General features: G+C 38.9%; 1 protein-coding gene across 4 annotated transcripts in view; it reads right to left on the bottom strand.

Annotated features, from left to right (window-relative positions):
• CTTNBP2 (cortactin binding protein 2) overlaps window positions 1-12,120 on the bottom strand; it is a 129,573-nt gene extending 117,453 nt beyond the window's left edge. For 3 of the 4 annotated variants that reach the window (XM_039860625.1, XM_039860627.1, XM_039860628.1), the window contains exons 1-2: window positions 11,910-12,120; window positions 374-481 (exon numbers count right to left, since the gene is read on the bottom strand). In XM_039860625.1, the coding sequence (XP_039716559.1) occupies window positions 374-481; window positions 11,910-11,990 (189 nt within the window). In that variant the 5' untranslated portion in view covers window positions 11,991-12,120. The remainder of the gene's footprint in view (window positions 1-373; window positions 482-11,909) is intronic. The other variant, XM_039860629.1, reaches the window with a different exon arrangement.
• Between the last annotated feature and the right edge of the window lie 13,035 nt (window positions 12,121-25,155).

Genomic DNA, 25,155 nt, shown 5'->3' with positions numbered 1-25,155 from the left:
AATTTATATTGGAAGGAAAAGGCTATATTATTAGTAATATCTTTTATAAATGATTCTCTTAATTTTTCCTGACTTCAAATACATGTGACATACCAAATTACCAATTTTCTGAAAACTCATGTCTTTAACCAAATAAATACATGAAACATAAAAAGGATTTGGGAACAAATACAGGTTAAATCTTAAGTTAGCCATAACTTCAGTGTTTGAGTTTATGAAGATTATGGGTTGATGTTTGGGGTGAGGGGCATGTTTTAACCTGATATGACACTTCAAATCTATATGGTTCAAAAATTAAGAAAAAGAAGCTTCACCACTGGTGCTTTGATAAAAGAAGACACAGCAGCAGGACTCAGTCCCAGAAGGCTCTTACCCGCAGGGCCTCGATGACAAGGTCTCGGGCCTCCAGCTCCCCTTCCATCACGCTGAGGAGCATCCGAAGCTCCGATTTACTGAGGGTGTCCACATCAAACTCTTTTCTCTGTAACACAAATTTTTACAAAGCAATGAAAAAACTCTTCCAAGGAACAGTATACATGTCTAAATATGCAGCCCTTCTAGAAGAAACATGGTCTTTACTTTGCTCCCCCCACGCACACACACGCGGACACACACATGGGGCAGGTGTGCCATGGATCGTTTTTATTCCAATGGCTCAATAAACCCAAAAATCAATGGGCCCTGTGCAGCAGCAGAGAATCTATGCCCTGACCGTTGAGGAGGGCTAAAAAGCATAACACCATAAATCATAAATCTCTCCACTAGGGAGATCTATTTTCCCAACCTGCCTGCACATCTAGATTCAGAATCTCTTCAAATTGTGACATAAGTTGAAAAGTCCCTCAAGTTTGTGTCACAACAGGCCCCAGTCTTATGTGGGCAAGAAGCTGTGAGGGTAGCCAAGAAAGCACGAGAACGTATTCCTAGAAGGGCCCCAATGTAAAGGCTCCTGGGAGGTTATTATAAATTCTAGGACACCCAATAATAACAAGTCATGTTTATAGAACACTCTGCAGCAGAGGCCACCAGCTGGCTGCCTACAGCCAAATCTGGCCCACAGATGTGAGTTAACTTGGGCCACAAAATGTTTGATTCAGCCAGCATTAAAAAAAAAAATAAAGATGTCACCAAAACATCCAGATCTCTGGCTTCTTTCCAAAATTAAGATGATTGGGTAACTCTAGATTCACATTCCCACAGGGTAATAATCTAATGAGCCAGGCAGCAGCAGCCCCTTTAGAAGGAAAATGCTTTTTTCTTTGCTACACACACACACACACACACATCAATATCAAGGTCAGCCAGGCATGGGGCAGACATATGTACTTTTAAGAGGTTTGGTCCACTACCTACATTTCATTATATATGCCTATGGTCAGGTGAGTCTGAAACCCCTACTATATAGACATCAAACGCTTTCTCATGCAATGCCTCTGTAGCTTCTTGCCATTCCAAAGGCAGGCTGAGGCTGGAACCAATGAGCCTTCCAGGGACCCAGCTACACCATAAGTCGTTGGGACCAGGCCCTGGGAGTCATAACCCTTTCCCATCACTCTTCCAGCCACACTGTCTTCTTCATGTTCCTTCCCTAGTGACTGCTTCCAATTTCATCATTGATCTACCACTGATCCCTAATCCTTCTGTCTCCACCTGTTGGCTATCCTCCCATCAAGTGTTACAAACAGGTCTTTTGACAGCCATCTTCCAAACGAAGCTGAGAGAGGATCCATCAGCATGTTCACAGCTCAGTCTGGTTAGTGAGTCTTCACAGCCTGAGCTCCCTCCAGAACCCAAGCTCTGCTGTGCCCTTCTTTGGAGAAACTCATTTGACAAACCCAGTCACCATCAAAGGGAGAGAAACACACGTTCATCCCCAAACGTCTCACAACACCCAACTTCAGAAGCTTTTCTTCAGGACATTCCAGAACAGGACTTCACAGTCACATACCACCCAGCGGCTTCCAAAGTATTCTCCAAGAACCAAACCTAATCTTTAAGATGTTGTTTCCGTTTTGGTTGAGAAAATCACAATTCAGAGAAGTTGGATAATATGCCCAGATCGCGCAACCAGGAAATGGCAGAACTGTGATCAAGTGCTTGACATGCCTACATACTTTACTGTGCCTACATACTTCACAGCGCCAACATCCTAGAGATGAAAAATAGTGCCATTATCTCAATCAGCTAATAAGAACTAGTTTAGCACTTATGTACCAGACCCTATGCTATCCCTGTGATGGCACAGAAGTAAACATGACAAGCCTGTAAATGATTTCAGGGGCTTTCATGCGTGACCAGAAACTGGTCAAGTCTCAGTTTCAAAGGAAACTTCTGGAAGATTATAATAATAGTATAAGAGAAAGAGATCAGAAGTAGTTCATTTTCCAAATGAAGATGTTTAAAGGATTTTCAACTTAAAATTGTTTCTTCTTGAACATATATTAGAGCGGTTATTTTGGAAAGCAGGGGCTAAGGATGAAAAAAGAGAAAAGAAAAAGCTATAGCAAGCTTTAAAGCATGGGTAGTTCTGGTTAGAAGGTTAACTTAGAGGTGTTCCTTATGAACAGTAAAATCCAACATAGTAGGACTCAAATTTGGCTCCCATTACATAGTGGTGTCTCGTAGGTCTTATAACCCAATAGTTCTCAAATTCATACACAGATAAGAATCACTTGGAGAGCTTGTTAATACAGACCGCTTGGGCTCCACCCTTGCAGTTTCTGGTTCAGTATATCGGAGGCGGGGCTTTGAATTTGCCTTTCTAACAAGCTCCTGCTTCTGCTGTTGGTCCAAGGGCTATACTTGGAGAAGTATTTCTGTAACTTGTGAGTCTGTTTTCTCGTCTACATAACAGAAAACCTAACATCTACCTGGCAAAGTTTTTGTGAGGATTAAACAAAAACATATAAATGAAGTAAATGCTAAATAAAGGTGGGTGATTTTTATTATTAAAGCTGAGAGCGCCTAGATGTTTTATGTAAGGTGGAGTGGAATATTGGCTATACGCCTATTTCTTTGAAAACCTACCAGCCCAAGTCCAATAAACTCACTTTATTGACTATGATGAAAGACAGACTCTTTCATCCCAGTTTTTCCCACTGAGATGGGAGAATAAGCTGTAATTCTTATGGGCTTTACATAGTAATGTTTTATTAATGCTGCTGCTGGTTGTTCCAAAGATTTTAATTAATTGTATATTTTATTGTTCTTGTTTCTCTGAAGCTTCATAAGCAAAATACTCCATTTAAAATCTAATAAATTATGAAAGACACTGCCAGGATTCTTATTCATATTAGAGGAAGGAGAGCCTGCCCTGTTTCCATCACCATCAACATCATAGCATGTGACCTGCAACCAATACTTCTGTTTTCTACTACGTCACCCTCAGTAAAAAAGGGAAATTCATTAAAATAGAAAATACTGTTTCATGGGTTCTTGCTAAACCTCAGATTGTTATATAGAATGTTAAAAAAAAAAAAGTCTCCCGTCACAATGTATTAAGCGATGTGTTAAATACTTAAATTTAAATAAAAATATTTAAATATTTTAAAGAGTATGTCTATCTGTCTGCAACCCTCTCACTATTTCCTCACTAAAAATACTACTACTTCCTGGCTTTCAATAATAAAAATATTATAATAATATTTTCAAATTGTCATTCTCCAATGCTTGATCCTTTCATCCCCTATTCTGTCAAAACAGAGTAAGAGAAAGTATATGAAAACATGTTACAGGTTGTAAGACTCCAGGTACTTTACAAATAAATTAGTATCTGGAGAAAAATAAAGATGCCCCAAAGCAAAAATCCCAATAAAAAAACTATATTATATTGTTTCTAAGTGGCATTTATCTCATCTGATGCACATATGGTACAAAAGTACCTGGATACAGAGAAAGTAATTATTAAGGTTTCTTGGTTTAAGAGCAAAATAATTGTTCTAAATCTTATAATATTTTTAAACCACTTTATTTGCATATGAATGACATACAAAATGCTGTACATCTTTAATGTACACAACTTGATGAGTTTGGAGATAAGTATATTCCCATGAAACCATAACCACATTCTATGTCATAAACAAACTATCACTTCCAAAAGTTTCCTCCCATCTTATTTTTGGTAAATTTTATATTTTGAAAAACTAACTTGATAACCTAATTTGCAAAAGAAAGATACAAGTTAGGATAGATCCAAATGCCATGCTCACATAAAAAATCAGGATCAGTATCAAGGTACCTGTGAAAACACGATGACTCCCTTCAAAATCAAATCACAGTAGATGAGTTTGCAGATTAAGCTTTATCATTACTGCACTTTTATTACTGCACTTGCTTGTCCTAATTAACAAAGGATACTCCAGATCTCATGTATTAGTAATGGCGAGGCACTCAAAAACAAAAAGCAAACAAACAACAAAAAAAACACTAGTAGGTTTCAGCTCCACAGGCCACTCTTCTGCCTGTCATGTTTGACATTTGCCAGAAAAAGTACTCCAAGAAAAATGTTTCTTAACATTGAATTTTAAAAATCTGGCATGGACAGTTTAAGCTAATCCACAGTCTAGTCACCAAGTAGAGAGAGTATTCTTTGGGACATAAATAAATATACATATACAAGAGACACAATCTCAAACTCTTACTATTCAACACAGCAGTTTTCATCAGTTCTGAGTTACCTGGGGTGGGCATTCTTCTACATTTTCTCACAGAGACTTAGACACAAAGAGAGGGAAAGGGAGAAGACAAAATAGAACCTGGTTGAACTGTCACCTTAAATTGCCAGAACTGAACATAGGTCAATACCAAGTTTCCTCCACAACCACTCTCCCAGTCCGAAAATACAAAAGTACTGGGTTTATGTAAGCAATTTAACAGTCAGAGCCCAATAGGGCTTGAAGACCCTTACCTACATTCTTTAAAAATTAATGGAGTCAGCACAAAAAGCCTTTGGGAAATATTATGTGCCACAGTGTCAGAAGTGTCCCTCAGCTCTTTGCCCAAATTATCAGTCATGGTGAAAAACTAGTGATCAAACACAAAGACAGACACGTCCTCTCTTTCCACAGACACCAGGAGCATCTCCTCCAGTTCCCGATCTGGTGGGCTGTGCCTATGTTTTCTTTATCAATGAATATACCACGTGGAAGGGAGGTGAGTCCCTGAGAAGGCAGATGGACTGCAAAGATGCTATTTTGTCCCTCTGGATCTCCGGTTTGTTAATGGTAAAATGAGAATGTATTAAGTAATCTTTAAACTCTTCCAGTGGCCAAATGTCCTGATTTCATATACCATCAGATTTGCTGGACCAAGGAAATTTAGGTCACTCCCTCAAACGTTTGAGAAATATTTGAGGAAAACTAATTTTGCCTCTTTACTCAGAAGTTACAGCACTATATTTTCTTCCCAGTTTAATACTTCATACTAATAAATAATAATGCATTTAGAACTTTCCATGTTCACAAGATTTATACTTTGGAGATGAAGAAGGCTGTAAAGAAGGGAAAAGCAATGTAAATCATCTTGAGATTTCAAGAAGAAAATCAAAATTTGAAGACTATCGTTAGCATGAAAAAATTAAATCCAATTTTCAGGTACACAGAACATTTACAACATTAAGAAAATGTGAATTTAGACAATTATAAACATTTTCATGAAGAAAAGTACATTTTCATGCTCTAAAGCTATTTCAAATCTCTGAAGCTATGTCTTATATTGAGATCAGTCCTCCTAATTTCTCTCTACACAGAAGAAAGTGTGTTCTGGACAGGGTTTGTATAACTCCGATTTCATTCTTCCTAATCTTCCTTTGTCCTCTAACTCATCCTTAGGACATAGCATAAATCCCATTTCTGTATGCTTTTCCAGGCTCCAGATTCTTTTATTCTCTCAGTTCAGTCTAGAGTTTGTTCCAATACTTCATCTGACAATTAATCATGTCCTGCCCTGTATATTTTCTCGTTATATTAAACTTACTTATCTATGTTAACTTCCTATTTTCTCACTTGTACTAGATGTGTTGGGACGGCAAGAGTATTGCATGTTTACATGATTTTACCTAACATGTATGCACCGCCCCCCCCACCTCCTTTAGGTATAAAACATCTATTTCACGCAGTATAAAAACACAAAGCATGTAAATAATATACCAATCTTACTTAAGATCCAACAATATGGTCTACTCTAGGGGCAACTAAGTAACTGATAATTCAATCATTTCCATTCACTGTTTCAAAAACCATTTGGAGTAATCTAAACAGGGCAACTTGGTGTGTACTGTACCTTTAAAGCAACATACTGAAAACTTGGGGTCAGCTCTCCAAGGTCATGCATCTCAAATCAACCACACTGCCTGGGATCTTTCATGAAAGACAAGCAACTCAGTATATTGGAAGGAGGTAAAATTGACAAGTAAATAGAATGTCAGGAAGGAACCCTGGTAATGGATGCAACTAATTTTAAGATATGAGAAAACTGGAGTGAAAAGCAGAAAAGTGTCTCAGTCAGGGGTGGCAGCCTCTGATAATTAAGCACAGCAACCACCTTTTCCTCCTTTCAGCTGTCCTCTCAGTCTCCATTTCCTCTTTGGGAAAAAACAGACCACAGTTCAGATAAAACCAATGCCTACTTCCATCCTAACTCAGGACTCTTACATCAGTCCTACATGGGACACGAATCATCTCCACATGCAAGATGGCATCCAGATCCAATAACTGTCCTATAAGAAGTGTATAACTGAAGAATATCATCTCAATTATCTGTAGGTGGCAAATGTTAGCATGCTGATTTTCAAATGAAGAGGCTGAGATCTGGATGGCTAAAGGATATTCTCACAGTTACAAAGCCTGTCTGTGGAAGAGATCAGGCCTTTGGAATCATCTTGTTACCCTTTCAAGGAAATGTAAAAAGGTCAAAACCAAATCATTTGCGAACAACTATCCATTCCTCATAGCAATGTCCCCTTGGTTATACTGCACTTATTATAACCTTTTAAATTTATCCTCAACCTATTTGGTCATTTACTAACGATTTATTCTGAGACAGCATCTTTTTCTCTAAAATCTGGATGCCTACATGGATGGCATCATATTGTACATAGCATTAATACTATGATCTCATTATCTTTGTATAATTTATAACAGATTAAACTAAAAATTTAAGCTCTTTTGCTATTAACATCACCATCATAATCATCATTTCTTGTAACAGTTCTCTATTTTTTTACCTAATTGTCAAAGAAAAAAGTTTCCTTTTCCATGTTATATAAGTCTTGCAGAGGAGCTCCAAAAGAGAACACAATCAAGTACATTCAAATAAAGTCTTCTAAAGCAATACTCAGATGTGCTTAGGTGGCAAAGTCTGTGAAGGCGGAAGGGAGACAAAGTGTTCCATCCTTTCTAGGCACATTGAAAGTTGAATTCTAGTCCCACATTTCTGGGCGTTTGCAGACAATTCCAAAGCCTTGCCTGACCTCCTCCTTCCTGCCAAATCTTTTCTTTTATTGTCTTTTCCTGTTCCCAAACTTCCCATATTTTGGTCTCAACCTGCTCTGGATCATCCCCTCCTCCACATTCCAGTGGGTGATTTGGCCTTGACTCTATTATGGGAAGAATTCAGGATGGGAGGGGTGCAGTTACCATCCCACCACCACATTCCCAGCCTTAATCATTATTTTGAAGAGAAAAAAACCTAAAGGGAAGATTAACAGTGTTGGATATTAATATTCTTTCAATCTATAAAGTATCTGAAATGTCACTGAGAAAGCAGCTTGGAAAGTGACAACATACAAATGAAAATCAAAAAGAATCAGAGTAATCCTTCTGAAACAAGATCTGTGATATCTATGTTAATTATTACAAATCACAGGCCAATAGTTTTATTACAATCTGATAACACAAAAAAATAAATTTTCCAATTAGCCAATCAACATTAAGTATTACGACACAGTTTCTTGGTGAGTGTTCATTTTCTTCATTCAGTAAATATTGGTGAACTACCTCCCATGTGCCTGGCACTGTGCAAAGCAACCTTTCCTTTCTTTTACAAACAAAACCCTCATGGCTATTCTTGATGAAAGAGGTTGCTACCTCCCAGCGAGGGCCTTGCTCTCCATATGATAAACAACAGATATTTGTAATGGCTGACGAAGGACTAAGTCTATGAAACATTTCCTCGCCTTACAAAGTTATACCTAAAACAGAACAGGACAGAACCAACTGGCAATCTAGCCTAGGCATGGATTAAATAAGAGAGGAAAAATGTGTTTCTCTAAACAAAATTGCTTCTGTGAGAAAATACAACACCACAAACAACAATAATAAAGTCCAAAAAAGATGCAAACAGAAATATACGGCCTATTATTTAAGAGATAAGAAAAGTAGAATGAAAAGCACCAAGTTGAAAGCAGTTATATTTTAATATTGGGGTAATATTTTAGTCCATTTCCTAAACTTCTAGGTTATTTTTCTAAAGTACATATGTGAGACAAATTGTAACTTTTATGCTGAAAGCCCCTCACAGGTGTCCCAGGTTACCGCTCCAGGGATCCTAGAAACCAGTCACACCTAGACACGGCTTCCTGCGGTCTCCCTGTCCAAGTTTTCCTTGTATGTCAAGACCCACTTCAAATGCCATTCTTCTGTGGAATATTTCCAGATCTTTACACTAGTAATCTTCACCAGGTCTCTTCCTCCCAGACTCCTTATGCAAATTATTTGTGCTTCTCATGACACCATCATCTTTGATTTAATTCCTTGGTATATGTCAGTTTCTTCCACTGAAACGTGTTACCTGAGGACAGCAAAGATGTTACTTATGGTGACTCCATCTTAGTGTTCGGTAATGTGTGTTAAATCTAGATTACTTTCAACTTAAAATTATGCTGTGAAACTTTTAATATTCTATAGCTGCCATATAACTATAACTTAGTTGTTGTTGTTTTTTTTAAAGAAAGCAAAATTGGCTAAATTTCTTTTCATTGCATTTACATTTAATACTGTCACCTGGAAACAAAAATTTCAAGGTGCCAGCTGTTAATTTGTTTAACATTACTGTTGTATATTTTTAACAAAATCATAGTTGAATTTTTTCCTTGTCGTTATCACCATGACAACAAAATTTATATCTACTTTGTGCATAGTAGCTGCTCCAGAAAATCCCAGAATGACAAGAATGTTGGTCAGCTTCCCAAACATAGCTCTAAAAAGTTCTCCCTTTTCCTTTCACTCTTAAATTCTTTGGTGACAATAAAAAGCAGAAATATTTCTGTTTTCCATACTGCCTTATCCATTAGGAGTTATTTTCAGAGTAGAACTAGCAATATAGCCTATAAAAGTCATCACATTTGGTGAAGGTGCTGAAAATAACCCAGGTCTCCCGGCATGGTTCACAGCAAAAACTATTAACACGATCCTATTGAAAAATGTAGCTGTTACCCAGCTTTACACTTGGGATACTTTCAGCATTTAAACAGCTAAGAACGAAGATCACAAACTAAATTTAAAACCCTCCACTGAAAATCATATTAAGCTAAAAACTATAAATTAAACTTGTCTCTAAGCAACAATCTAAATAGTCAAAACTTAGTGAAAACACACACTTTCAAAAATAGTCTACTGCTTTGGAGTCTCCATTGGCTCATTACTGCCAAATGTATACATAAAAATCATAGTATGTAAACCAATTTGAAGTGAAATAAGTTTCTAAAATGCAAAAAAAAAAAAAAATTATCCACTAACAACAACAAAATTGTCTTCAGTTGCCACTAACCCAAAATGCATAAAAATGCTTGATTTTTAGTCATTAGATAAGGAGCAGTTATAACGACAAATATTCCTCCACCTGCTTTTCTTAAATTTAAAAATCATTCCATAGGACAAGTGGCTGTTATGGGAGGACCACACCTTATTAACTGAAAAAATACCCAGTTTTCTGCATAGACGCCATCATTGAAATTTAGCAAAAAGTCAAGTTATTTGAAAACAAGAACCTATTAGATTAAGAATCCTACTGCAACCACCCCCCCACCACCTGCCACCCCGCCTCCCCATCCTAAAGAATTCTATGAAAATAACAAGAGTTTCACTTTCACAGATTTCCCCTGGCTATTCCCATTAATAAGGGTGAAATGATCAAAACCCTACCAATATGCAGTATGAAAAGCAGACTCTTGGAAATTTTCAACAGCAGAAAGGGAACAACTGGCCTTGCTAACACAAAAATCTGCCGGGCGTCCAAGGTTCTGTTTACAATCTAACCAAATAAAACTATATATCATCTACAGACCATACATCAGATGTTTTTGTTTGGTTTAATTGTCAAGTGATTAAAATACTGAGGGTAGTAGAAAGGAGCCTATTCTAGGTAAACAAATTCAACCTTCCTGGGAAACAAAACACACACACACACACACACACACTGACACACACACCTATCTCTTTTTCCTCTCACTCCCCTCCCCTTACCATCTATCTCTTGGGGATGAAGGTACCCAGTCATTTCAACTTCCCAGAGAGGCTTGTTGTATTAATAGCACACTTCCTTACTGTACTTCAGAGAACTGATTCACTGCATCACAAGTAGGCAGGTTTCGTTTGAAATCTTAAAAAAAGTTCACATTTTCCTGGCAAAGAATGAAAAATCAATTTTCCTGAAAGTTTCAAATCAAAGCTTGCCAGTTTCACAAGGGGAAAGCAGCAGCCCTTCTCCGTTTTTCCTTCTCTCCCTCTGTCTCCCTTTTCCTTCCCAGGCTCAGCTCCTCTCCCGCCCAAGTAGCTTCCTCCACATCTCTCCTCTCCCGCTCCAGAAAAGCCCTTCCTCCAAACTAAGACGGAAGAAGTTAAAGCAGCCTGGCTATTTACACCTGGCCCTGCCCTCTGCTGCCCGTGCACCGATTCTGCTCAGGTCACTGGGAGAACCGAACGGCGTACATGCTCCTCTCACTCCATAACACTCGGAATTTGGCGAGTGGGAAAGCGCGAAAGGTGGGAGGAGGCGCTCCCACAGCTGCCTTTCTTTGCAGATCCTTGCAGCTCCTGCGAGGCTGCTTCCCAAACCCCGAGAATGTTTTAACCCTGGAAATGTGGTCCGGCCCTCCCCCAAGGTAGGGGCTGGAAACCACCGCTGAGACTGTGCACGAGGATATTCTGGGGGGTGAAAATGGGGACCAGCGATGGATGGAAGCTCATTCGGTTCTAGACATCAACGAAGGAGAACAATGTGTTGATACCGGGTGCTGAACCTTCACCTCGCCTCGGCGCCTCCTCAGGAAGAACGAGGGCACTTCCCCCAACCCCCGCCGTCCTCAGTGATGGGGCAGCGCGGGCAGCTAGAACTCAAAGCGCCGGCGCTCAGCTGCAGCAGTGCCCACAGCTGGGCATGGCGCCGCTCCCAAGGGGGCCTCAGGCACACGAACACACACACGCACAATGGGTATCCCCACACCTGCTCGACGATGACCCGCCTCCCTCTCGCTGCTTTCCTGGGTCCGCTGAGAGATGCCAGGCGCCCCCGAGACACGCGCCCACATCCACGGGCCGAGCTAGAGGCGAACAATGGGGGGGTCAAGTTCGCCTGAAAACACACCCCAGCCCTCGCTCCTAGCCAAAGCGGACCACGGCCAAGGGACTGGGAGTCGGGGCGCACGGGACGCACGCAGGGAGCCCTGAAAACCCGGCGCGCTGGGCTGGTTCCCGCGCGGCCGCAGCCCGCGCAGCTCGGAAAGGACAGAAGCGATCCCCACCCCGGCGGCCGCCTCCCCCACAGGACCTGGCCTCTGGCCATGAGGACACCCCGCGGAGGGAGCACCCCGCGGAGCCAGGGCGGGCAGAGCGCCCCGGGGCGCCAGCCTCGTCCGGCTGGGGCGCCGGCCCGGGTCTACACCCTCCCCGCGCCCATCCCGGGACCTCGGTTACCGCCGCCTCCGCCGTGGCCCCCGCCGCGTCCTCGGGGGCGCGGGAGAAGTCGGGCTCGCAGCTCGCGCCGTCCGTCGCCATCTTCCTGCCCTAGCGGATCCGAATGCGAGCTCGGAGCGGCGGCTCCCGGCTCAGCCCTCTCCTCGCCGGCGGCGCTCAACCGGCCGCGGTCCGGGGACGCGGGTGCTGGCAGCCCGGCCGCGGCAGCCGCGCTCCCTCCGCCCCTCGCCGCCGCCCCCGCCGCCTTAACCCGCTGCGCGCCAGAGCGCACCGCGCCGCCTGGTCCCGCCCCGCGCCGGGCTGCGGGCCGTCCGCGGCCCTGGCAGGTACGGGAAATGGGCGCACGCCCAGGCCCAGTTAATGGCGCTGCGCGCAGATGGGGAACCGCAACCCCCGCCTGAGGTGAAGGAAAGAAAAGAGCCCATGAGGTGGTCGGCCCAGCACGGTCCCCACCAAGCCGGCGGCGCACACACCGACCGGATGAATTGTCAGGCCTCCTGAATCTCTGTAAAATAAGAAAAATCCTTCACTTCAGCCCCCTCTATCCCACCGTTAGGAATATGTAAGGCACCCTTTTCTTTTTTCTTAAGTTTGTTTTTTCCAAAACTGCCTCCAGGGCCTTTTTACCTTGTTGGTGTATATCTGGCTTTGTTTTATTGTATTGTTGCCTCGTCTTTCTCCAAAAACCATCAACCCCCAAATGAAAATGTGACCTGCTATCCTTTATTACACAGCGCCTGACCATACCTTTCTATACAATCTTTTCTTCAACAAAGGTGAAGCAAGGTCGCCCTTTGACCCCAAGTCTGGGATATTTTCTTAAGGGCTAACCAAGAAATGTTAAGTGCCATTTCTTGTAAAAAGGAGGCTCTCTACTTTTAAGAGAACTTAAAAGAATTACCCCCATGTGGTGGGGACACACACGTGCACACACACACCCCTCAAAAAAAACTTTCCTAAAAATTTATTTTTGGGGAATTATAGGTCTTAGAAGATGTTTCATGTTGAGTTAGGCCCAAATTCTTAATTTGTCCTTCTCACATCTGATTCAGTTCTTACCCTTTTCTGCCAGTTCCCAGGATATGAAAATCTATCACCTTATCGAGACCATATGGTATAGGCCTTCTCAAATCAACAGATCCTAAAATGTGTTGAAAGCCTCCTTCCCAAATCAACAAAATCAAATGGAAGCATTCAAGCTGTGTCTCAAAGAAGTAAAATCAAACCACAACCAAATCCTGGACTTGAAATTCTGGAGGATGAATGACTGGAATGTTCAGTCCAAGGGTTACAGATCAAAGCTTTTTTTTTCTTTCTTTCTTTTTAAATGGCAGACTCCTAATGAAAGGTTTTGGCACTTTAATTGCTTCACTTTCCAAATGGATCTAAAAATGACTCAAACCAGGGCAGAAAAAAATCTTTTCTGCAAAGGCTCTGAAAGGGTTGATCGATAAATTGTAAAAAGTTACCTCCCAAAAGAGGTCTACATCAAGAAAGAACTTTCACCTGGAACCCTGGGGTTAAGGGTCACAGGTTTAGAAATTGCCTCAGGGGTATCCTATAAGCTGAGGTGCTCACTGATTTATTTTCTTTGACTTTGATAGCTACTCCCTCTCTTAGTTCTATGGTTTTCATCCCTGTTCATTATATCACTATCGCTTTCTTTTATCAACATTCTCTAAAATTATTCAATATTAGAATAACTAGATTCCTTATAAGATGAAAGAAAAGCATTTGACAGTAAAATTTAGATGCTGAACTGATAGTAAAAATTTAAGGTTGGAGCCAAAAGCTTTCCTTGTTCTTTCCAAAATGCATTTGCACACATCACAAAGCAATGAATTTTCTGATACTTGATACTGTTGTCGAATTGCTACCCAAGAAATTAACTGACTCACTCCTGGGGAAAAAAAAAGCAACAGAACAACTTCACTTGGGGATTAAGAACCAAGGGTTTAACATGACAGTATTTCTGGGAAGCAAATCCCAATTATTTTAGAATAATCAAAAGAACATCGTTGAGAAGAAATAGCTTCTATTAGTCTAAATACAATTAAAGTAGAATCACATCACAAAGGAATCAATTAATGCCTGACTCCAGTTTCTTTACTCTCACCGTGTTTTTTGTTTTTTGGGGTTTTTTTTTTTTTGTAAAATGAAAAATAGGTGAAAAGAAATCACAGGACAGCACATTTTTAACTGCCAAAATCCAGGATGTGGGAAGGAAAATAAACCAGCATTTTGTCTCTGCCTTAAAGCTGCCAGTGCCCACCCTGGGCTGAAGGAGTGTTGGGTCTTACTGCTCAGAAGTAGCACACTGGAAGTTAACTCCCTCCACTGGCCTGGCCCCTCTGACTGCTTCTCTAACCAGGGACACTTGTTAGTTTAAATTCTCTCCTGAGATTTAGCCTCTGTTGAGATAAAGATTGCAAATTAACTCTTTCTGAAAGCCTCTTTGCACAAAGGCAGGCTCTATTAAAGTCAAACCAAATAGATTTGAAAGGGTAGTGACTTGATGGCTCCAGAAATTAAATCTTTTGAAGCTTCATTAAACAGCTAAAAAAAAAAAAAAAAGACAACCCAGGGCTAGAGTGAAATTTTCTGAAAGGCAGGGGAAATGAGGAAAGATGAAAGTATAAACAGAAAAAAAAAATCTCTAAAACAAAAATGAAAAAAGTTTTTTATTAGTAAATTACCTTCGGCAAAAAATAGAGATATGAGTACATGGCAAGCAGAAAAAACATTGTCTTCTTCTTTGAACATAATGAAGTGGATGACCTGACAAATTTAGACACTTTATTTTCTGCCCCCTGGAATGAAAGTATTTGTGTTGAGCTATAGCACGCTCTTCAAGATTCTCTTTTAAGACCAATGAAATAGGTTGCTGCAGCTAGGAATGCAGACCGTGGTGGGGAAGCCAAGTGGTTTTCTGATTAAACCATGGCCTTGGCCACACCAGCCACATTCTCCAACCCACTAAACCAAAAACCCAGAGAGTTATTCATAATGATGCAACAAGATGCTTCCTCCCATTTAAAAAGATAAAGAATATAGTAAAACAGTTTCCCTTTTAAAATAAGGGAACTCTTTATTTCAGTTAAATGACAAAATTTATGTGAACTCCAAAGAGCAAACCATATGTTATCATGAATTAGTGTTGCCAATTGGCAAAATTACTGACTAGCAAATAATCTGACTGTATCCACAAGGCTGTAGTTATACAATTTAAATATTTCAGACTATGCTTATCCCTGTCTACACCGTGGTGACCAATTTAGCAAGCCTCAAATCTTGACATCAGGAACTCTAACATAGAGCACAGATGAGCTTGAGTGCCCTGTATCTATCACATGATTTTGAAACCAAGACATTGCCAGAAACAAGTTTTCATATGACCTAACTACATACCCTCATGGCCAACTTGTCATTATCTACATGTGCTTAGGCTCTTTGTAGATTTTACTCAGTAAATTTAATCCTAATTTAGTTAGCCACTCTTGTCAACAACCTATGGTTTGGGAAGGCCTCCTCTATCAACTGCAGTTGGTTTGTGCCAAAGGAATGCAAGCTAATTTTACCTAAGCTAAAGCAAAACATAATTAGGAAATTAAGTCTGCTAGGTAGGAAGCAAGCCAAAGCAAAACATAAATATGTCATTATAATTACTCCCAGCTCCTTTTAACACCACCTCCAGCTGGGAACTGCATTTGGTCATTCAATGCTAAAGTAATGTCCAAATATAAGATTTTATCAAAGAGTTAAAGATACAGTAAGAACATTATTCTCCAGACTAAGTGCCTCTAAAAACAGAAACTGGGACTAATACAGAACAAAGCGGTGCTGGTTCTGTTCTATTAAATGTTTTTAAAATCTTAAACCATTACTTGTTGATTTGGACTCTTATCTGCAGAAGTAATTTACAAGAGTAAGTTTTAGTGCAGAAGGATGTTTTAGTGCAAAATCATTATGGAAAACCAATTTTAACAAAGGAAACTGGCCCACTGCTACCCCTCATCAGCTTGAATTGGAAATAGATCTGAATATTTCTGTGTATTCAGCCTCTTTACAACCCCACAAGCCTGCAATATGCAGTTACTAGGCAACCACTAATGCAGGGGTGTTTATACCATTAGGCATTAATTATAGCAAGCTTTATTTTTCTTAGAAAGTTTTAAAACTGTATAAATAGGTCATGAGATCAGACCCCTTTCTCCTCTGATTAAGAGTATAGAGGTAGCTATAAACCAAAGCTGAGATTTTCTTTTCACTGTGCGTGTGTATTGTTCAGTTCGAAAGGAAATGTAGTGTTTGAAGAATTAATAAGGAAACTAAAGATGATACCCATCTATTTTAATAAATATGTAGATGGCATTTATGATTGGTTCAGTGACAATTTATATATGATAGAAAAAGCAGGAGCAAAGCCATAAATGCAAACCTCTTCCATGTAAAATTGTGAAATAAACCAATACATCAACATTTCCTAGACCATCATAATTATAGTACATAATTATTTACCAAGTTAATGTAGTTTCAGATATCTTCGGAAATTTTGAGACATAAATTCTACCTTACAACTGCCCAAAATCTTACTTGATGACACTAATTTTTTTTTTTTTTTGTCTACCAAGACATTTATTTGATTGATTCAAATCAGTTGGGCTCATTTAAAATCACCTGGAAATGTGATACCATTATTTGGAAAGAAATAATGTAAACATATACAGCAGAAATTATTAAATTAACCAACAAATTAAAAACAAAATTTAATTTATAATATTTATAAAACAATTTCATGGTAAGACTTGGAAACAATTTGTGATTTAAAAACTGAAAAGAGAAGAAAGCATTGGTGTTGTTCTTTTCATTCTAGGGAAGGCGAAGTCACTTGTAGAATAATAAAAGAAAATAATTCCGACAAATCAACGTTAAGGCTTAGTGGAATGCAATGTTTTATTCTGGCAATTAAAGAAACATTTAACCACTGAAGTAGTTTTATGCTAGCAATACAATATTTTTTCTTTATGGAAAAACAGAAATAGCCACATACCGGCCATTACTATCAGAGTCAACATTCTTTTATCATTACATCATCACTTAATGCTCATGATTTGTCACTTTCAGCATTGACATCTTTGTTAAGAAACAGTTCAGTTGTGATATATTTTACCACTACTTTTTCCTCCCTTCAGAATTTGTGAAGGATGTCACTTAGCTTTCAGTCTCCACCTCCTGGCTATTGACCATCCAAAGGCCATGATGCCATCTAGATCATTGGACACCTTTGCTTGACATTTTCTGCTTGGATAAGCCTTTCACCCCCTACCCCCCAATGTGGCCTTAGGTACTCGTTGGAATGGTAATGAGAACCTCGTTCCCAGAATTTAAAATCTGAGGTAGTGGCAGGGGAGGAGTTGAACGGAATCTGCTCAAGACCTCCTGAGCTTGAGCAGTGGGTAGAGGCAGCTCGTTTATGAATATCGTATCGTATGGTTCTGTTTCTTGGAAGGAATCATTTTTAGAGCTATAGAGACAAAAATGCATTTAAATGTGAGCGATAAAGCAATGAAGCAATGAAGCTTCTAAAAGGAAAATATTTTCATGAACTTGTAAATCAGGGCACAACTTCTTATAATCCAATCCAATTTATCAATCTTTTTCTAGCTTGGTTAGTGTTTTTGTGTCTTTGTCCATCTCCTTATTTTCCTAGATGCTGTTTTCTATTGGCTTTTTTGAAGTCTCATCCTTCATCTGCCTGGCTTAGAATTCAGCCTAAAATTTGAGAGGAAATAGTATACAGAGTTTTTGGACACTTTGTCTTAAATTTCTTCCTCTTTGGCTCTTTGTCCTTCGAATCCCAGACACTTTGGCAACCCCCAGGTCCTGACTTCTATCTCTTTAGCCCAGTAAACTCATCTTTATTCCTCAGCTGTCCCCATCCCCGTTCTTGCCCTCCTCTCCAGAATCATGGCTCCCCAAGTCCTGCTTGCATTCACAGCTTGCTTATTATATCCCCTAACAGTAGTTTCATATATGTTTTTTCACTTATTTTGTTTCTTTCAGTTGGAGGATTGGCCCAATATTAGCTACTCTGTCATGACTAGAACCGAAAATCACATGTGCTTGCTTTTAGAGTGTTTCTGACAAAACTTCCTAATGTTCCCTTGCTGAATTAGATTATAGGCAGAACCGTATTATTTGTTTTCTCATCCTGGGGATGGGGGCAAACCAGCTTAGACTCTCCAGTTATCATTGACTAACAAAATCCAGGCACTGATTTACTAATTCATCTACAGTGAGACATGAAAAACCATCTTGGCAATAAAGGATGACATTGCAGCAGTAGAATATAATGCTGTGATGTGCAAACTCTGTTACCAGTCTTAAAGATGTAGTGATGTTCCTCTTATTTCTAGAGAGTGGTGTGTCTACGTAGGTTTCACAATATGAGAGAAAAATTAGAGGTTGAAAAGAGGAGGAAAGGAAAAATAGAGTGAGCATGGCCTTGGGTTTCCCTCAGTTAAGAGACTGATGGTTAAATGGATATCTTTCAAAGAACAAAGCCATCTCAAGTGTGAAGATTCTGGTACATTCTGGAAATCTTAGGCAGATCTTCTAGACTTTAAGGTCAAATGAAAGTTACGGGGTTCGTAAGAGCATTAACTCCAATCAAGTCTGCAATACCTGACACTGAGCCCAGTGCATGACAAAGCAGTCAATAAATATTTAATCAAATTAATTCAGTGGAACTGATGAGTAGATAGAGGGAAAAATAAATGAATAAATGGGTGAAGTAATGTTACTACTTGCTTTTTCTGTGTCCTTGGCCCCTTTCGCATTGTAGTGAAACTTATGGATTACTTCTCAGAAAAGAAAAATTGAATGCCTAAAACAAAATGTAGGATCATAAAACCAGTTATATTCAAATCCAATGATCAAAATTCTGGATATAAAAAAACATATTAGTAATGTGGCAATAGATGTGCCTCTTTATTAGCACAATAAGTAACATAATATAATGGCGGGCCCCATAATTGATATTATTTTGAAGTTTCCATGAAGTTTCTGCAATACTTGTATTGAGATTTTTAAATATCTGTGATTTCTATTGTGATATAGTCACAGGTACTGACAGATCTTCTGCCATCTGTTGCCTAAATTCATAATTAAAGTAAATTCTAACTATCAAGAATTACTGAACATAAAAATATAATTAATTATTTTTATTTTCATGCACTTCCTATGGAATTCTATCCATGACCTTCATAGTTTAAGAAACTTACTCTATATTAGGGAGAGTTTAAGCTTGTTAAAATGAAAGTTTTAGATATTTAGTGAGTTATATATATAAATTATATATAATATATAATATATTTTTATATATTTACATAAAATATGTGTATATATAAATACATATTTATTTTTGGAGAGGGAATTGAAATTTAGATGTGGTAGGCCATGTACTGTTTGCAGAGAGAGATTAAAGATTCTCAAATGTAGCCTCCTCTTCACTCTCAAAAGAAACAGCCCAAGTCTCGTACTGCAGAGTTATGGTTAAATACAGGGTTACATGGTTAAGATCCTAGCTAGCATGACCTTGGGCAAGTGCTTCTCTCAGTTATCTCATCCGTTAAGTGGCCATCATAACAGCTCTTGCCTCTACAGGGCTGTAGGGAGGATTAAATCGATTATTTCATTTAAAGCTCTTAAAACAGGTGTCTCGCCTTCAGTAAATTCCTCATGAATTTTGACTCGTTACTATTTTTCTGCTCTATACACACCCATTAAAAAATGAATAGTCACCCTAATATACATGGAATTTCAGAAAGAAATAATTTATTGAATTTAATAAAAATGATTCTACAACACAAGTCTTAACAAAGTTCTGTATATTTTTTTTTATTTTAAACAAATATTCCAAGATTTTAGAGTAAGTAGTAAAGACTGTCTATAAGTATTTGCAATAATCATAGAGAAATGTGAGATGGGTCATAGAAGTCAGTTTTAATCAAAATGATGGTTGCCAATTTCAGGGCATGCCTCTTTTTGTCAAATGAGAAAATACATTTTAATTAAATAGTACATAGTATTCATTCAAAAATATCACTAGAGGTAATATAGACTGGGGTCACAAACTCTGACCTAACTCAGGTTATTAGATAGAAGTCTAGCCTAATTCAAGCCAACGCGCTAAATCAAGTATACAGGCATGATTTGACTCACAATGTTTTCTTTTTAAAGAAAGGAATACTAAACTGCCAACATTTAAAATTTGAGGAATTTCATATAAAAATTCAATTTTCCAACCTCTCAAAAGTTTAAAGGGTGATACTAGTGATGTGGCCCTGATTCCCTTTGAGACTGAGGCATGGCTGGAATTTCCATCTGTTCTGTTTTATTTTACTTTACTTTTGTGTTTCCCATAATATATTACTTGTTTGTCTTCCTTAGGATTTTAATTCATAATCCTTAATACAAAACATTATAATTTGTGTGATTCCAATAAGGTTTAAAGCATCTTATTCATTTCAATAAGAAAAGGTAGAAGAAACTTACACTTAAAACATGTCTAAGTCCTAGTGATGCAAGTATCTTGCCATTATCAAATGCCAGGTATCTTGCCAAGTATCAAAATGCATGCTAGCAATTCATAAGTCATCTGAAAAAGGTCAATATATGCCTCTATTGTGAGCTGAATTATGTCCCCCTCAAAATTCACGTTTGAAGTCCTAAGCCACAGTACTTCGGAATGTGACTATTTACAGAGATAGTTGAGGTAAAATGAGGTCATCAAGGTGAGGGCCCTTATCCAGTATGACTGGTATCCTTATGAAAAGAGTTTAGGAACAGACACACAGAAGGAAGACCATCTGTGAGAAGAGAAGGTAGCCATATACAAAGTAGAGACACTTCAGAAGAAACCAACCTGCTGACACCTTGATCTTGAATTTCTAGCCTCCAAAACTGTGAGAAAATGAATTTCTGCTGTTTGAGCTACCTAGACTGTGGTACTTTGTTATGGCAGCCTTAGCAAATAAGATAGCATCTGTTCTAAATAAACTGATTCTTTCTCTGCTCTCTCATGAGTGACTTTTATATCTCTAGGTTAAGAAGTTATAGACAGATTTGAGGCAGTGTGGGGTACCTTGTCACTTCACAGTGCAAGCGTTCCGACATATGGGCTTATTACATGCAATCCCAGAGTTTGCCACAAGCAATTTCTTGCTAATATTAGGTATATTAAAGTTTGCTTTTGTGTGTGTGTGGTTCTTAAAATGCGATCAGATTCAAGGTCACTTTCATGTCATCTCATTCATTAATTTTGAATATTAATTTTGAATATGCTATAATGAATCTGAGAAAGAGGATTTACAGCCAGCCCACTGTGAATTGCATAAAGCTTGTCACATGTCTTATTTATGATTGCAGTGCACAAGCAAACCTTTTCCATTAATGTGCCAGGATTCAGAACCACTCACACTGCACAACTCCAGGGAGCTCCACTCGTTTGGTAGGCTATGTAAATGGCAGCCCCATGCTCCACAGAAGCCTGCAAAGGCTGAATAAGATTAGAATACACTAACTGTACTTTAAAGTACAGGGGGTTTGGTATTAGACCTGTTTTTCCTGAAGCAAGTGGCTGATCTTCAGTGACTCTCTTTTCATCACTGTAAAATTGGAATGACCATTTCAGTATTTACCTCATGAGGTCGTTGTGAGGATTAAATAAGATCTACATACACAAGTACCTTGAATGCTGAGAACAGCTACACAAGGAGTGTTAATGACCTTTGGTTTTGGCCCTTGAAAGAGCAAGGATTCTTTCAGCTGGACTTCTGCAACCTCATCAGTAAGAAACACAGCCAGCCCATGGTTAGGACAGAACATGGTGGACTCGCTGTCGTAAACACTCACATATTCTGAACTCTTCATTAAATAAATGCCTTCGGGGTAAAAGCATAAAAGGAGTTTCTCTTTCCTTCATTACCATGTTTTTTTATAAGTGAAATTTCCCCTGTCGAACACATCAAGATACCATGGTGACAATTGCTATAGAAATTCTGGATTCAGAAAGAAAGGAGGTGATTTCAATTGTTTTCTTCTGCCCATGTTCAATAGCCTAAACCAAACCGATGTCAGTCAGATGACTGAAAGTGACCACCTGCCTCCCCAACATCTTGACCACTCTCTGCTCTGGAACCTAAAACTCCCACTTTCTAAGGCCTTTTAGCGATTGTGCATAGAATTAAGCCCTTGGCTAATGTTACCTGGGAAACAGATAAACTGGGTTAACATTAACAGAGTTACTTTTTAAACCATGTAATTATCCATTTGAATCTAGGACATAGGTTATTAAGTCAAATGATTACAAGGACCGAGTATGTAGGATACCTGACTAATGGTGGCCAGGTGTGTAAGACATAGAGCATGAAAGGGACTTGAGCCATCAGGAACTCACGGGCTCTGTCCAACTAAAGGGGAAAAAACTTTTTGAATTGAATCAAGGGATATAAATCCAGTGATGTTAGAACTTCTAATTTTTCAAGAGAAGGAAGAAATCAAATGTCTATGTGATATTTTTCAATTTTTAAAACATCTCTGTAAGTCAAATCTGGCCATGGCTGCCGGTGTTCTCACGTGAATCCATGAATCACCTCCCCCTGGTCTTAAAGTACAGAAAAATGGCAGCATGCTAAAAATGTGAATTCTTAGTGGCCTCCCCAAGTATCACCACTGAGTAAGCCTCTTTTGCAGCCTAAACAGTGGCATATTTTAATAAGCAGCCAGGAGATGCATCTGGAGATCACCGAGGAACCACATTTGGGGGCACACTGTTGGAGGTAACAGGTTACTCAGAAGCTCATATCCATCCTTGTTTCCCTTGGACCCAGCACGTTACCAAGCATAGCAGGTTTTAGGAGTGAATGAATTCTTCCATATCCTTGCGCTGTATCATAACACTAGTAGATGTTTACTAAAAGTTATATTAACTCATTTTCATCTAATTGTCTTCAAGTAGTTAGCAAGGCCCCCAAGATATATGATACTGAGCAAATACAGGAAAATAAATTTGGATTGGGGCAGGAGAGAAGAGCAAGGCAAATTCTGGAACAGGGCATTGTTTAGGGAGGATAGGTCTGGGTGAGTGTATGACCCCACAACATCTAAGTGTCTTGGAGACATTGAGAAATGTTTAAAGCCATCAAAATAAACTTAACTATTTTTCCACAGTAGCAAAGTTTGACGCAGTGGAAAATAATTTGGCTCTGAATCTGTAGCAATCAACATTTATCTTCAGGAATTTTTATTTATCAAAATTATGGTAGTTAATAAAATAGATCTCTGAATTAAGGACAGATATTAATAGAAGCTTCTAAATCAAAATACAATAAATATTGATTTTTTATTTGAAACTCCAAATTTTCCTGTCTTAATTTCCCTTGAAACTCATTTATCTATTCCTCTAATTATCTTCAAAGGAAACCACAAAGTTTCAATTATTAAAAGTATCTATGCAGCAATAATTCCTGCTTCTCAGGAGAGGGACGGTGAATTTTTAATTAATGTTAATATTTAAACAACATCGTGAAGAATATTTAAAAGATTTAGGTTTCTCTAAATTATTTTGAGGGCTAGCATAGTAAAACAATAAGAAAAAGATATAATAAAAACCATGTACAATTACATGAGCATTTTCCTACTAATTGTAAAGATCCCCCATTTTCACCTTTTTTTTTTTTTTAATAGAAACTACCTGGAGTCTCTGCGCTCTCCTCTGTCTCAAGGATCAGGCTGCCGGGACCCCCTGAAGCTTTCACAGATAGGGCTTCCTATCTCAATTCCAATAGCTCTGTCCTCTTTGTTAGCCACTTAGAATCAATCCTATATTGCCTTGTAACATTATTTGATTACTTAATATCAATATTTTCTATAAAATGCCAAGGAGTAAATATTTTAGGCTTGTGGGCCGTATAGTCTGTCACAGCAACTCAACTCTGCCATGTGAGAGAAGCTATAGGTGTCGGGCCAGATTTATCTCACAAGCCATATTTCGCTTACCCCTGTTCTAGTAGAAACTTACATACTTTCTGCATTATTTACAATTAAATCTTATCTTCCCAAATAGATTGTAAGTTCCTTGTAGATAGGAAAGTCTATATCCTATTTTGCAACACCTAAGGATTTTGGCCTACAATATTTTGATCATTATATGGGCTTGATGAATACTTGTTTGTTGACTGTTGGCTAATTGTTCAATTTTGTGTGTGTGTTCGTGGGTGGAGCAGGGTGGGGTGGGGGATCCCAGAAAATCACAGAATTTTTTAATGGAAGAGACCTTGGTGGTGATCTATCCTCTAACTTTATAGATGAAACCAAGACCTAGATGGGCATGTGATTTTGGCCATACAGGAGGTCACTTGTTATGCTTCAAACAAAAATGCAATTCTACTGATCACAATTTTATCAGCCTTCTGTTAACATCTGAATGAAATAATGTGAGCTGTCATGCCACACCACCCTGGTGCGTCCAGTGCCCTCCTTTTTATTTCTAAGGATTTCTTAGAGGTATTTTTAGTCCCCTTACGCTAGTCCCTTCCTCGCTGCTCTGAATACTTACCTTTTAACCCACTTGCCCTCAGATCTCCCAATCATGTCATATTTTTTCTTCTGTGCAGTGGAGGATCTAATTTTAGCTTTTCTCCATCAAAAAAAAAAAAATTTCTCCACATTTTAAACCCAATGTACCTTTTAATAAACGTAAAATTCCGATTCCCTGCTGATTCAGAAATGCGTCCTCCCAAACTTGCTGAAAGTCACCTACGTTTGTGTTTCCAGCAGCCAAGAAGATGGTTAAATTTTACTTTCAGGAGTTTGAATCATAAAAACAATTTTTTTTCAAAATACAGAATTGCATTGTTATGCCAAATATGCTTTTTTTCTTACTCCACACACAGCCCATACCTCCAGAGATTCTAATTCCCACCTCCAAACCCAGAAATCCATGCCTCCCTGTGAGAATCACTGTGCCTAAAAGAACTGAATATAGCTCTAACCTTGTCAGAAAACCCAGGGTACACTTATAGAGTGACAAGGCTCAGATTAGAGGACAGATTATGGTAACATTCTTCTATTTCTGGAGTCATACGCAAAGCAGGCATCCAATTTTACATAGTTCATTAGAGAGAAGTAAAGCATCCTTAGCTTCCCTACTGACAAAGATTTGCTGCTTAAAGTTACTTCAGAG

Source organism: Pteropus medius, unplaced genomic scaffold, assembly GCF_902729225.1.
Source record: "Pteropus medius unplaced genomic scaffold, Ma_sr-lr_union100, whole genome shotgun sequence".
NCBI lineage: Eukaryota > Metazoa > Chordata > Mammalia > Chiroptera > Pteropodidae > Pteropus > Pteropus medius.
This window is presented reverse-complemented; position numbering and strand designations above follow the sequence as displayed.